General features: G+C 46.7%; 1 protein-coding gene across 1 annotated transcript in view; it reads left to right on the forward strand.

Moving 5' to 3' along the window:
• Positions 1 to 12,758: 12,758 nt before the first annotated feature.
• LOC129381973 (uncharacterized) overlaps positions 12,759 to 14,122 on the forward strand; it is a 29,537-nt gene continuing 28,173 nt past the window's right edge. The window contains exon 1 of the mRNA XM_072285070.1: positions 12,759 to 13,055. Coding sequence (XP_072141171.1) covers positions 12,775 to 13,055 — 281 coding nt within the window. The 5' untranslated portion in view covers positions 12,759 to 12,774. The remainder of the gene's footprint in view (positions 13,056 to 14,122) is intronic.

Consider the following 14,122-nt stretch of genomic DNA (forward strand, 5'->3'; position numbering starts at 1 on the left):
AAGTACCGCCCCTAAACACTGCTGTGATGCGTCCGTTCTGAGGACAAATTCGCGTGTAAAATTGGGAGCCCTAAGCGCCGGTTCTTTGGAAAGGGCCCCTTTTATTTTCTCAAACGTGGTTTGGTGCTCACTTGTCCAAATGACTTGATTTGGTGCGCGTTTTTTTAGTACCGTTAACGGATAGGTTAGCTGGGCGTAATCTGGTATGAATTGTCGGTAATACCCTGCAAGTCCTAGGAAGGACTGTACGTGCATCTTTGTCTGTTGTTGCCAGCATTCTTGATTTTTCTGCGGTATGGTTCACAGGCTTAATCGTCCCTTTGCCTATTTCGTGACCAAGAACTTGAATTGAACTATATCCGAGATGGGTTTTCGAAGGCTTGATTGTCAGACTGGCGTCTTGAACTCGGGAAAACAGCATGTGAAGTGTGTTCAGGTGCTCCTCCTATGAGTTGGTCGACACTAATACTCCATCAAAATAGTGGAATACTTTCGGTAGACCATCTACTACCTTCCTAATGAGTCTCGTGAAGACTGCGGGTGCTGTTTTCAGCCCGAAGGGCATGTACCTAAATTGGTACAGACCTGATGGTGTTGAGAATGCCGTGATGGGCTTGGACTCTTCCTACATGGGAATTTGCCAATACCCTTTGGCAAAATCTATTTTTTGAAAATATGCCTTTTGAGACGCATTCCCAAACATGGTGTCTATTCGGGGTATTAGTTCACAGTCGTCTGGTATAATTTCGTTCACTTGACAAAAATCAACACAAAATCGTATTGTGTTGACTGGTTTTTTAACCACGATTGGAGACGAATATTGTCACACGGACTTTTCGATAATCCCTTGCTGAAGCATTGCATGTATCTCTTTATCCACAGCCTTCTGAACTGCAGAAGGTATAGCGTATTGTTTCACCTGAATAGGTGTTTGAGTCGTCAATGATAAATGGCATTCTTCAAGTTTAGTTCAGCCTGGCTGATCGGAAAATATGTGCACAAAAGGTGAGACGAGCTACCTCAGCGCATCCGCATGCCCAAGTGGAATTTCCTGGCAGACTTGAACATCAGTGTTGTTTTGTGTCTTAGGTAAAGGCACGCATTCAATATCCTCGCTTTCCCATTCCTTCCCTTCAGCTGCCTTTGTTGGACACGCTGTCGAAATTCTGCCCTGAAGGATGATGTCTCGATCTTCGTAATGTTTTAACAGCTTTATATGATACAAACGTTTCTTCGTACCCAGGTTAACTAAGTAATCCACATCATTTTTCTGTTCCTTAATTGTGAAGGGTCCTTTCCACTGAAGAAAAAGCTTGGATTTTTCAGTAGACAACAGCACGAGAACTTTGTCGCCGGCGTTCAACTCTCGAGGACGGCTCTTTGCATCGTAGCGCACCTTCCGGCTTTTTTGGCGTGCCTCTACTCTTCATGTGCTGTTTTGCAGATCTCAAGGCGATTTCGTAAGTCCACAACGTACTCGTAAGTAGTTTTGATTTCCGTGTCAGGGTGTGTCTTTGGTCCATTGTTCTTTCAACACTCATAGGACCTCGCACATGGCGGCCATATAAGAACTCGAAGGTAGAGAATCCTAAGTTCTCTTGTGAAGCTTTCCGATATGCGAAAAGAAGAGGAATCAGATATCTGTCCCAGTGCTTTGACTGCTCTTGGCACATGCGATAGATCGAGCATTCGTTTCAGCGTCCCATTGAATCTCTCAACGAGGCCATTCAACATAGGATGATATGGGATTGTAGTAATATGATGGATGGAGAGTAGGCGGCCGATCTCTACCATTAATTCGGAGGTAAATGTTGGGCCCCGGTCACTCAGTATCTCACGAGGTAAGCCAACCCCAGAAAACATTTGTAGCAGCGCTTCAGCTACCACTTTGGTTTCTATTGTTGGCAAAGGCACAGCATCAGCATACCGTGTAGCAAAATCCACTATCGTGATAATATATTTGTTCCTGCGCTCAGAACAAGGCTTCAACGGCCCCATAATATCGATTCGAAACCTTTGGAATGGGGTCTCAATAATACGCATGTTGCCCCAGAGGTGCGCGTGGGACAAGGTATCTTGGAATGGTTCTCTGACATATATCGCACGACTTGACAAATCTCTTTATGGCTTCACTGATGCCTGGCCAATATAACTGGGTGTTCACTTTGTCTTTATTCTTAATTCTCGGGCGACCCGCAAGGAGACCTTTATGTCCTAGCTTGAGTACTATGGATATGTAATGTCTCGGTACTACCAGTTGTTGCACTTCTTTTCTTTTCCACTATAAATTCGGTCTCATGTCCAGCATGGGAGGCAAACCGTTTTCCCAATGCGTCAAAGCACTTTCGAAGCGTACTATCTTGCCTCTGGTGTTCGATAAACTTCTTTTGGTCCGGTTGGCTCATATTTGCCAAAGGCACAGCGAGGAGATCATTGATTCTCTCTTGCTGTTTTGCATAGGCCACTTGAGAAGGCTGATAAGGCATGCAGGTTTCTCTTGGCTCATGGGCTTCATCCTCAGAGTGGAGAGGTTCTTGTGCCTCCTCCTTTTTCCTGACCGACAGTTCTTCATGTAGAAACTTCCTCAAAGAACGGCTGTACTTCAATCCAGTTTTCTATCAGAGATACCCCTTCGATGTTTCCAAGGACGAGATCGTACAAGGGGTCATTCATACATTTGGCTATGACCTTTCCTGAGAAGAACGGTGTCTCAACCTCAGTTTCAGCCTCTGGAAGGTATTCACCGGTTCTGTCCAGCAGGAACACAGGTCTGTTTTTACCAGTAAAATTGTCACTTGGTACAAGATCCTTGCGGACTATAAGCATGTTGCAGCCTGTATCTCGAAGAACGCTAATGATTCTATCTCCAATGCGTCCCCTCTTCACCGGTAAGTAACCGATAGATGGTCATGTCTCCCGAGTGCTGCATTCACGACGGAAATTTCTTCTCCTATTTACAGCTTGACAAATGCTTCTCCATCTTGAGGGTTTACCACGTCGGAGGCTTGAGCAGCCCCGCTCCTGCTCTGCGGACATTTGTCAGCGCGGCGGCCAAATCGTCCACATTTTCCACAGGCCGATGAAGTATTGGGTTTGGTGCATCGACGGCAATCAGCCGCACTAGTTTGTCGCACAGGTCACATTTCTTTGTACACCGAAATTCAGATTTCCTCGGGGAGGTTTATCTTCTCTTTCTCTAGAAACCTTCTCATCGGTGGCAGAAGCTTGCCTAGGACCTAGAGTTCTTTGTCCGTGTGCATCTAGGTAATTATGTGTTGTAGCTATACTACTTCTTAAGTGAAGAACATTTCCTTTCTTTGAGGAAAACAACGAGACCACCCTTGTGGGAGTGATTCATGTACTATTATGTTCTCTCTCAAAGCCTCGAATGACTTCTCCATTCTGGATGTTTCCATCCATCTGTCGAAGTATCCTGAAAGCCTTGCTGCAAACTGGTGAGAGCCTTGCTGCAAAGTGGCTGCTTGTTTCTCTATCTTCAGGCATAACTGCTTTGAACCTCTCACTGTAGCCTTCTCTAGTGTAACGATACTCTTCTAGAAGGCTCAATTTCAGCTTTTCATAATCTAAGGACCCCTCTGGGAACATTCCGCCTATGTTTCCCGTGTTTCCCGAAAGACAAATACTAAAAGCAGGAGCTTTCAATGTTAGCGTCTAAGTTGTCCCTTTCTTCATTAAAGAGGGGAATAAGCTTGTGAGGGCTGATAAGGTTTTTGGGTGGCGCTGCCACCTGTTACTCAACCATGGCACCTGCATTGGACAAAGGTCGTTGCTCGCGAAGTTCTTCAAGGCGCAACTTTTTCTGCAAAACATCGCGCTCTCTCGAGCCTAATGTTATAGGCTTCACGTGCCTGCGCTCTCTCGTCACGTGCTTTCATTGCGTCCTCCTCGGCCCATACTCTAAGCTCTGCACCTTTCCAGCCGAGCGTTGCACCCACCGCAATTAATTTATCCATGTCCATTTTCCTTGCAGCCCTCAGCTACGATCCCTGACTGTGCTGCTCCGACTTCCTTAATAACTCCAAGAGAAAGTCCTGTCGTGGACGCCATTGTTATGATGTGGTTCGGGGAGAAGGTTTAAAATTCAAAGTCAGAGACGCTTCCGAGGGCAGCAATTAAGGGACGAACGGCAGCACTCACCGCACACCAACATATATTCAAACATCAAAAGACAAATACATAGGCACAGGGCCTGGGGGCGAGCAAGATCAGCGTTCATCGCGACCGCCTCCGCGAGCTCACAGTTTGGTTGAGGTTGCGTCGCTCGACGAATGGCAAGAGCGAAGGCGCCAGGCGGGCTCTCGAAGACCGGTTGGTTGGCTGGTTGACGGGAGCAGAAGATGTGTCGATTGGAGGTTCCATTGTGCGTGGGCGCTCGACCGGGTCCCTCGTACAGCCGTTGGCCTCCTGAATGTGGACGTCCGAGTCAAGCCAACGCGTCTTTCTCGCTCCTATTCTCAGTTCCGTCTCCCTGCAGATGGGGCTCTTACCTTCTCTAGGCTGCCTCAGCCACGCGTCTCTTGTCGATTCGCAGAGCGCTATACATGGGTTGCATGGACGTCATATCCGGGAACTAGAGCACCGGAAACCGCCATGTTTGAGAACGCTTGCAACTATTTGGAATCGTAGTGGGCAGGTTCGCAACGACGAGATCTGTTCTGCGGACGCGCCTCTGTTCTTGTTCGCGCCTCTGTTCTCTGAGCTTGTTCTTCTAAAGACAAGGCACAGCCAAGCCTTAGAATGCTTAGTTTGCCCGCAATGATCACAGATCAGTGCGCACGAACAAGGCTGTTGTCCGAACAGTGCCAGAACACTTGGATGGCGCGCATTAACAGAGAAGGCTTGAAAAACGAGAAATACGTCCGTGTCTGCAGTCTTCACTTCATCACAGGTAAGAATATTTTCAAGCTATGCGCAGGTTTAACACGTTTACTGATGCACTTGCGTCGCTTCTCCTATTGCTGCCGAGATTCATAGTGACGTTCAGACTAGCTTTTCCCCTTGAATAAACGTGCCTTGAATTGTTGACTGTGGCTTAACTGTGCAACATACGTGTACGTGTCCTCTTTCAAAAGGGAAACCTGCAAATTTAATGGATGACATAAACCCCGACTGGACGCCGAGTCTACGACTGGGCCACGGTCGTTATGACCAGACTACTGCTGCAGCAAGCGTGCGTTTTCACTGCTGTGAACAGCGACGGAAAAGCAATCTGGATGCTGTAGCAGCGAGCAGACCGTCCACTGAGCCTGGAACATCGCTCGTGCTGCCTGTCATGGACACAGAACCAGAGCACGATGAGCCGTCTCCAGTAGACCCCATTCTGGAGTCCAAATCAGGTAAGTGGTTATGGCACTTGACTGACTGCGGATCCGACGGTCACGGGATCCCGGCCGCATTTCGATGGAGGCGAAATGCTAAAGGTCAGTGTACTTAGATTGTTTGCACATTAAAATACCGAGGTGGTCAAATGTTTCCTGAGCCCTCCACTACGGCTTTCTTATTCTTTCCACTCTTTCATTCCCTTTCACCTTCACCCAAAGACGCTGAGTGGTGCTCCCTACAAGGGCTGCAGAAAGTAGCATCTCTTCCTTACCAGAAATCACAATGTAATAATTTCGTCCCTTCCACGGTCTTGAAAGCGCGTCAAAAAGAAAGAGAGAAAGGTGAGAGCTCATGAATTTCTGGGAGGACATCGTTATTTTCTAACCCCATAATTATTTGCAGCAGGCAACCTATCTTACCTCCCCTTATCATAACCAACGAATGCGAGTGTACGGTAATCATTCAATGCCTTGGTTCAGAGTACAAAGCAATTTCTCATGAAACGAAACGCAAAAATGCCAACTAAACGGTGAAAGGCATCAAGCTGCCCATTATGTGTTTTCTTGGCCTTATATTCACGTACTGTAGCAATTCTTCGTTACACGGCTGCCTGTAATGCTTGGGCGAACGATGGTATGTAAATAAATATATTCTATAATTTACCAAATAAATTATAAAATAAAATTCTGTATGCTGCCTACCCTTCTGCTGGTGCAACCTTCTCGTTATTTTGCTCACGATAGACACATCGTCTGTGTCCGTGCACGTTTATATATCCTCCCTCTCTACCTCCCCCGAGCATAGCGTAGCCAACTGGACTCGTGACTGGTTAGCATCCCTGCTTTCTTTCCTCTGTTTGATTCCCTTCCCACAAATCACAATCACCGTACTTGCTGTACTTTGTACTGTTTAAGGCTTTCCTCTTCTATGCCTGGGGTTCACGCTGATAGGCACTTCTGATCATTTCATTACCTTTTGCAGAAGTTGAAGTGCAAACCGACCTCACGTGCCAAGATCTTCAGGCGCTACAAGAGGACTACCAGAAATTAACCAGCGAGTTGGCCACTTTGAAAAGCCAGAAACAGTCTGCGTTAATGTCAGAGGTATCCCTTCGTGAACAGCCCGAGAAGGTGGCCTTTTACACAGGACTTCCGAATTTTGCGATGCTTCTGTTAGTGCTCAAACTTGTGTAGGTGTTTGTCAAGCACATACCGCAGAACTCATTGGGAAAGTTCAAGGAATTTTTGGTGTTCCTGATGAAGCTGATGTTGAATCTGCCTTTCCAAGACCTTGCTTACCGTTTCAGTGTGTCTGAATGAACTGTAATTCGAATATTCGACAAATGGCTGCATGTTGCATTTGCTAGACTTCAGCCCCTAATAGCATGGCCCTCAAGGCATGTATAAAAAGGACAATGTCACAGGCCTTTTTCGAATATTTCGGAGGAAAGGTGGTTGTAAAACTCTACTGCTTTGAGATCAAACTTGAGCGGCGGTCATCTCTATAGCCAAGGAGTGAGACTTGGTCTCAGTATAAGTGCAGTAATACAGCTAAGTACCTCATAGGAATATGTCCCCAAGGTGTGATTACCTTTATTTCTGAGGGCTGGGGAGGAAGGACCCCTGACAACCACATTACCGAATTCAGTGGCATTCTTGACCATTTGTCACAAGGGGACGTGGTGTTGGCTGATCGAGGATTCAACACTGCGGACACTGTAGGTCTGTACTGTGCAAGGCTGCACATTCCTACATTCACAAAGGGCAAAAGGCAGCTCTCGGCAGTAGATGTAGAGACAATTAAACTTGCCAATGTTAGAATACATATTGAAAGGGTAATCGGCTTGGTTAGGAACAAGTATGTTATAATGAAGTCAGTCCTGCCACTGGAGTATGCGACTCGCAAAGCGCGACACCAGTTCACTCCACTCGGCAAGATTGCTGTCATGTGCTGTGTACTAATCTCTGCCAGTCTGTCATTCCTGCTAATCCAAAACCATGTGGCTAAGTTTGCGACACATTCGTGTTAGTTTGCAGACGGCAGTACTTGCATGCATTCATTGAAGTGTGACCGTAATTCTATCCATTTTGACTGCACGCAGAAAATATTTCTTCATGCTTACTTGCACACTCTGTTTAATTACATAAAAATGTGCAGAAGAAATTAAAAGACTTCCAAATGACATCCTTTTATTGTCACATGATGTGAGTGATACAAGCAAATGTAGTTGAAGCCACAACTTAATGATGACAGTTCAGAGACTAGTTTGATGCTTTTATATTTTCTTCAAGTACTTCAATTGCTATTTGCTGCCAGTAAATACTTCATGTATAAATTAAATCAAGTGCACATTCGAAGCCTATATTTTTTGCACTTGTCTGACAAATGAGTTAGCACTCCTATCATTGCAGAGGTTTATCCTGTATATTTGATGCTTTCATTGTGCGTTCAATGTTGTCCTGCTTTTTGTATGCTTTGTTATTTGCTTGCATCATCAATTTTGCTGTGGTAACAGAGATAATTTTTCTTTACTCTCTCCTACTTTACACATGCTACAAGCTTGTTTGATACACAAAGTAATATGCAGCACTTTCTCACTTCAGCCCAGTGTGGATTTGTACAATGCAACACGGAAATTTAGTCAAGATGGTGAACATCCATGTGGAGAGACAAATGAATGGATAGTGCTTGTAATTGTTTCTGTCCCCTCGAAACCTGAACGCCTGCCGTTGGGAGTCTCCTATGCTTTCTTTAGTGGCTCACAATCTGCACAAAACCAGAGTTTCTGCTTTGGTGCTCGTTTTAGTCCAATGCAGGTGTAGTGGAACCGTTTGTATCGGCAGAGTTCCCCATCACGTGCCACTATTTTCTCTGTCTCTGGGCCTTGACAGTAACACTAGACAGGTTTCTGGGAGCTAGTGCCAGCCTCCGGTGCATCTTTTCGGGTGAAATACCCTGGAAACATCTCCGGTAGGACAGCATGCGTGAAATACTGTGTTGCAGATCCCACAATTCCATGAAAGAATGCATTGTCTGTCATTATCCTTTCAATATGCGCTGAACGAGGTGTCCAAACAACAGTCACACTACTTTGCACTACAAATTGCCAGTTGTGTCTGCACCTGATAAAGGTAGCCATGAGTTCTCTTTAAGCGAAATCCGTCTGTACTGGTCTCCAGGCAGAAATCTTTGCTTTCTAACGCAGCTTCTATCCCAGACTTTGCCACAGTGTAGGGGCATTTGACCTCAACAATACCTTCACCATAACATAAACAGCTGACAAGAGCATCTGGGGATGCAGCGAGGGGGGGGGGGGATACTTTGTACTTAAATAAACACCAACTCTTCTCAGTGTCATATTGGTGTGGTGTTGCGCTGCTCGTTTCTGGTAGGCGGAGATGGCGGTGGCTTCATGCTTACGTCTCCATTCTGTCGCTGCAGAAGAAAACTTGTTTTTCTCTGGTTAATATATTCTTTTTAATAAACTAATTGCCGGCTGGCTCAGACTTGTGCTGCACACACACTTCATAACATGTGGGGCTTCAGGCTAACGTGCCCGGACCCGGCTAGCTAAGGTCTAAGGAGACACGTAGCTCGTCCCCACTCCGCAGCGCACGCAAAGGGGCGCCGCGGCGGGTTCGCTGACTCACCGGCAAGGCGTAGAGACGACTCCAGCCGTGGTACCAACGAATGAGGGCTTATTCCCTGTTATGTACAAAATGCGCGTACAATACAGGAATACGGCACTGGGGTGGCAGCCGCAGACTACGGGTGAAAGCTCCTGGGAAGTGTGCTCCGCCACGCTGGCTCTTCCGAACAGGTTCGCCACACAGAAGAGGGGCCGGGCCGCCTTGCGCAGAAGGGCGCCGGACCACGTGGGTCCGCACCTCCGGCAGCCAAGAGCACCGAAAGTCAATCTGCCGGGCGAAGGCGCCCGCGTACCCCGATGCTGAAGGAGAGAGAAACCGAAGAGAGGGCGAGAGTGGCCCGCTCCTGAGGCACTGTTCCTACCAGTGTTGCCAGGTTTGGCTATATATAGCCAAATTGGGCTACAGAAAAAAATTTTTGGCGTCGATTTGGGCGGGTTGGCTACGTGGCTATATTTGGGCTAATGAAAATCTGCGACTTGGCTTTGTTTGGGCTAAAAGTGGCGCATTAATCCACTCTCCAGTGGTGACTCTCATCCAGTAAAAACAAATCTCCAAGGCTGTGTTTTAAAAGGGTGAGTCGGCAGCGCGACTGTGGGCCTATGCGCGAAATGCCGCCCCCCCCCCTCACTGCATCGTTCTCTCAGCCGATGACTTTTAACCTTGACGCGCTTAAATTTACACCGCGCTTCACCATGCTAACATTTACGCCAGCAACGTCGTCTCATCTTCGTCTTATCCAGACACCCGATCACCGGGCGTCGGGATGAGCCTGGGAGTGGAGGGTGTTTAACGGTAGACTGTACTAACATGGCTCTGCACAGAACGGAGAGAAATGGAGTCGCGCGATCGTGGCGCCAGCATGACAGAAGGGCAACACGGGTAGATGACATGCGCCAGTGTGTCCATGGCGAAGGCGTGTGGTTGAAATATCACGCTGGGCATAGCTTTGGACCTACTCCGTGTTTCTCACGGTAAGCTTTATTGCAACTTTCCTTTGCTTGCGAGATGAACTTTAACGCAATCGCGTTAAGGATCCCGTGTCACAGAAAATGCGGCGTCGACGGCATTGTATGTGTGAGAAATATGATCCCGAACCATGTAGGTCCTTCGCCTGGCGCATATGCGTGACTCAAATAATTGAATTTCTCAAAGTAAAACGCACAGAAAATTCGTAAAGCACCACTTACACTCAACCTGCAGACATGGTAGCGTTGAATTGTAATTTGAATATACGTGAAAACATGTTTGTTACGCGGAACTTCGAACACAAACCCTTTCTCCATTTGCCATTCGACGTCTTATTAGGAGGGCGATGGTTTGGGCTTCGTTGTGCAGTGCTAAGCGGAACAGGAGACACAGGAAAAAACGAGGACAATCGGTTACTGCTAAGCAGGAGTGGTACGGCCCGCTCAGTCCCTCGCCTCCGCGGCAGCGGCAGCACCTGCCGTGAGGGTGGAATGAAAAAAAAAAAAGAACCAGAAAGTTCGCCTTTGTGCATATCGGTCGCCTCCAGCGTCTGCAGGTAAGCATTATGGTTACATAAGCTGCAGTTGCCGGGAAGCGTGGGAAGCAGTCAGGGATCTTTGAATGCTATCTTAAAGGCAGAAAATAAAGGGACTGAGAACCAATTTTGAGGGTACCTATTTTTTAATGCAATTGAAAGCTTACGGGTCAGCGTGTCTAATCAAGAAGTGGTAACGCGGAAAACGCCATGGAACGTTTTTTATCAGAATTTTTTAGCTGCAGTGAGGATGTAGTCGTTCACTGAAAGCTTGCTGAAAGCGGCGATAGGGCAGCGCGGTAGCGATTATGCGCCGGCATTAGTGGAGCGCAGACGACAAGTGCGGCCGTAACTGTGACAAAGTATTTTGTCTAGCAATTCAACGTTCTTGCGATTCATGTTTTTTGAAGTTTTAAGTATTTCTGGGGTAATATCTACGTGTCTTCATTGTTTTACTGTTCAACTGCTTTGGTATTCAACTCTTTCCCTACCTTGGGGAAAATAGGTATATTTTGTAGGTTACGTCCGATTTTTTTTTTCTGAAGGCAGTGCTGCATTAAATATTTTACGTAATGCATAAATAAAGAGCAGAATGAGTGCACTTTTCATGCATAAAAGTTTTATTAACGAGATGTATGTCATAAAAAAGACAAATTGCCAGAATCAAGACTGTGGGATAAAATTGAACGAAGCTTGTAAAGACACGCTTGTATCTACTAAGAAAAATATGTAAAGAAATTATGAGATATACATAATGCATTACAGTCTAATGAGCACTATCTCCGAAAGAAATCAAAATTTTTTATTGAACAGATATCCCACTACAAAAATGTAACAGCAAGCACTACAGCAGGACGTGCCGGCCTGCGGCCGCGCATGTTCCGGGCTGGTTTGCATCGCCGTCGCTATCAGAGTCAAAGTTCGACGAATAGGCAGCATCCTGAGGCGCGCTGCTGCTCGATCCATCGAGAGAATCAGCCGCAGACCCACGGGAATCGCGACATCTTCGATCTTTCGAAGCGCACGCACCGCTTCCGGAGGCGGCGATCTTTGTTTTCTACTTTGACGATCGCGGAACTTCGAAGCGCATTCAAAAATTACCACTTGGCGTCAAAAAATCTAACTGCTCAGAAAACAAAAATGTGGGTCTCCTCCTTCACGTCCAAAGGCGCAGTGTGTCCGTGAGCGGTGCGTAAGGTCTGTTAAGCTGCGTTTTAAACAATACACAGGGGGCAGCCATTTTTCCTTTCTACTTTGACGATCGCGATACATCAAAGCGCGTTCGAAAATAACTTCCCGGTTGGAAAAAAGTGAACTGCTTACAAAACAAAAATATAGTTTGCCTTGTTCGCGTGCAATAGCGCAGTGTGTCCGTGAGCGGCGCGGAAGGTCTCGAAAGCGGCGTTTCAAACTATCGTTATCGAGATAACCATGTGTAATGGGCGCGGTAGGGAAAGAGTTAAATAGTATAAGCGAAACCAATCGAATTGAAAACAAAACGACGGTTTTACACGTGACACGCAGTTCAGCGTGTCGCCGTAGCCATGTGTGCGCTTTTGATTTCCGAAGCATAGAATAAATCGCAAGTGTCTAACATTATAGCAACTGCAATTTTAAGCTATATTTATGTTGTAGTTAATAACAGCCGACTTACAGTAATCTCATGGACTTCACCCGAACTAACAATATTTCATTGCCAGGCATCGCCAATTTCTTTGCCAATTTAAAATTATAATCCCAACTTCAATTGCGAACAGCATCCTTGGTTCTATCACTAGAAATTATGATCATTTCATTTTCATCAACGTCTTACAGCACATTCTGGCCAGTTGTCAGCCGCTTTAAGCGTCATCCAAGTTTTTTGTTCGTGCTCACATTCGATATTCATTTCGACAGGTGCTCCCTCAGCAGCGATTCGTTGGAATTTGAGATTCCGGTGCACGAAAAAATGTTCTTTGTGCAAGTGTGATGCCGATGTGGTGGATGTCAAGGGTCGACCATCACAGCGTCATGGACTTTTTCTTACGACGGGTTGTGCAAAAAGGGATCCCCGCAGTCGAATGTGAAAATGTACGTATATACGAATTAAAATGGCTATATCGGCTACAAATTTGTTTTGCTCTTTTTGGTGCTTGGCTACATTTGGGCTACTGTTTCTCTAGCTTTGGGCTACGCCGCTTTGTCCGACCTGGCAACACTGGTTCCTACGCGCGGCGCACAGCGTAACGTGAGCCGCGCGCGCAAGCAGCAGGCTCCGCGTCGCGCCGGCGCCAGCGGGGAATGTACGCTATCCAAAGTAAGGTTGGAACTGCGTGTCCCCAGCGATTGGGAGGGCAAATGGCCCAAATCGCACGTGAACAGGAGACAGGGGTCCAAAAGGGGTCCCCACAAACAGAAGCAGTTACCCGGCCTGCAAACCACTTGGCACATTTGGACTGCTCTCTTGCTGTGGCTTCCACATGCTGCACCATCTCTTCTGTTATGGCCATTTCTTTTAAAAACACTTCAGCCCGGCGCACCAAGGCAGACAAATCCTCGGAGGTGGCCTCTTCACACATCAGGTCAGGGAGGATCACATGTTCTTTCTTTTGTGGTGGCTGATAAAGTGCGTTATATTCCTCATGTAACATGAATAGCGCAGGCATGACCCCTGCTTTTCCTATTGCTGCAAAACACTGCTCAATCTCTGCCTTCGTTGGAGCTGGGATTGGTTGTGGAGATAGCGCTTCTTCAGCATAACTGCTGTTTGTAATGCTGTCCATTTTCCTCTTCTTCATTTTCGCTCATGAGAAGTCAATGTCCCTTAGCCTCTTGAATTCAGCATTTCGGATATGGGGTGGCAGCCATGGATTTTTATTTCTGTGCAAGTCACAGAGTCCCTCAGCCTCAGAGCAGTTTCAATGGCGAAAAGTGTCGCGGCAACGTGTGAACACGCTTCACCTACACCTGCCATGCAAGTGCAGTGAGTGGTAGTAACAGTGCTATCTGTTCTGGCCAAAATTCACACTTTCAGGGGTGACTCTCGTAGGCGCTGGGAGTGGTTGACCTGAAAGGTTGATTGAAATGTAAGTAAGTACTGTTTTTGAAATGACAGCTTGAATGTGCTGAATACAACAGAGTTGGCTGTGGGGTTCCATGCTGCTTTATAAACAAACATGCTTACAATTTTACAGGAGCTAGATGATTTTGATTTTACTTGTGCATTACTAGTTTCAGGCAAGCTCAGAAGTAGCCTCCAGAAATGAGCGTTCAGCTGTAGCTTTCATTTAATGTTACCGACATTTGGCTGGTCATTTCCTCACAATTTATGCATTTTTTCTGACCACTGGATCATTTTTATCGTTTCCGCGTGCGGCCGTCGTAAGCAACAAAACCGTAGCGCACAAAAGGAAAACAAAGCAGGCATTCTCTACAGGAACCAAGCGAGCAGAACCGCAGAGACGTCGAAAAAATGCACATTTACTTCGGCCGTAACATGAAAAAGCGTCAACTAACCTCGCTTAGAACAATGATACGCTGCGATTCAAGCTGCTTTGCCGCTACGCTCTTTACCCATCCGCTGGTGAAGTAGTTGTGGCCGTCCAGTGACTTGTAGGCCTTCATCTGCTGCAGAGTGACGTGGCTTGTC

This window comes from Dermacentor andersoni, chromosome 10 (genome assembly GCF_023375885.2).
Source record: "Dermacentor andersoni chromosome 10, qqDerAnde1_hic_scaffold, whole genome shotgun sequence".
NCBI classification, from domain to species: domain Eukaryota; kingdom Metazoa; phylum Arthropoda; class Arachnida; order Ixodida; family Ixodidae; genus Dermacentor; species Dermacentor andersoni.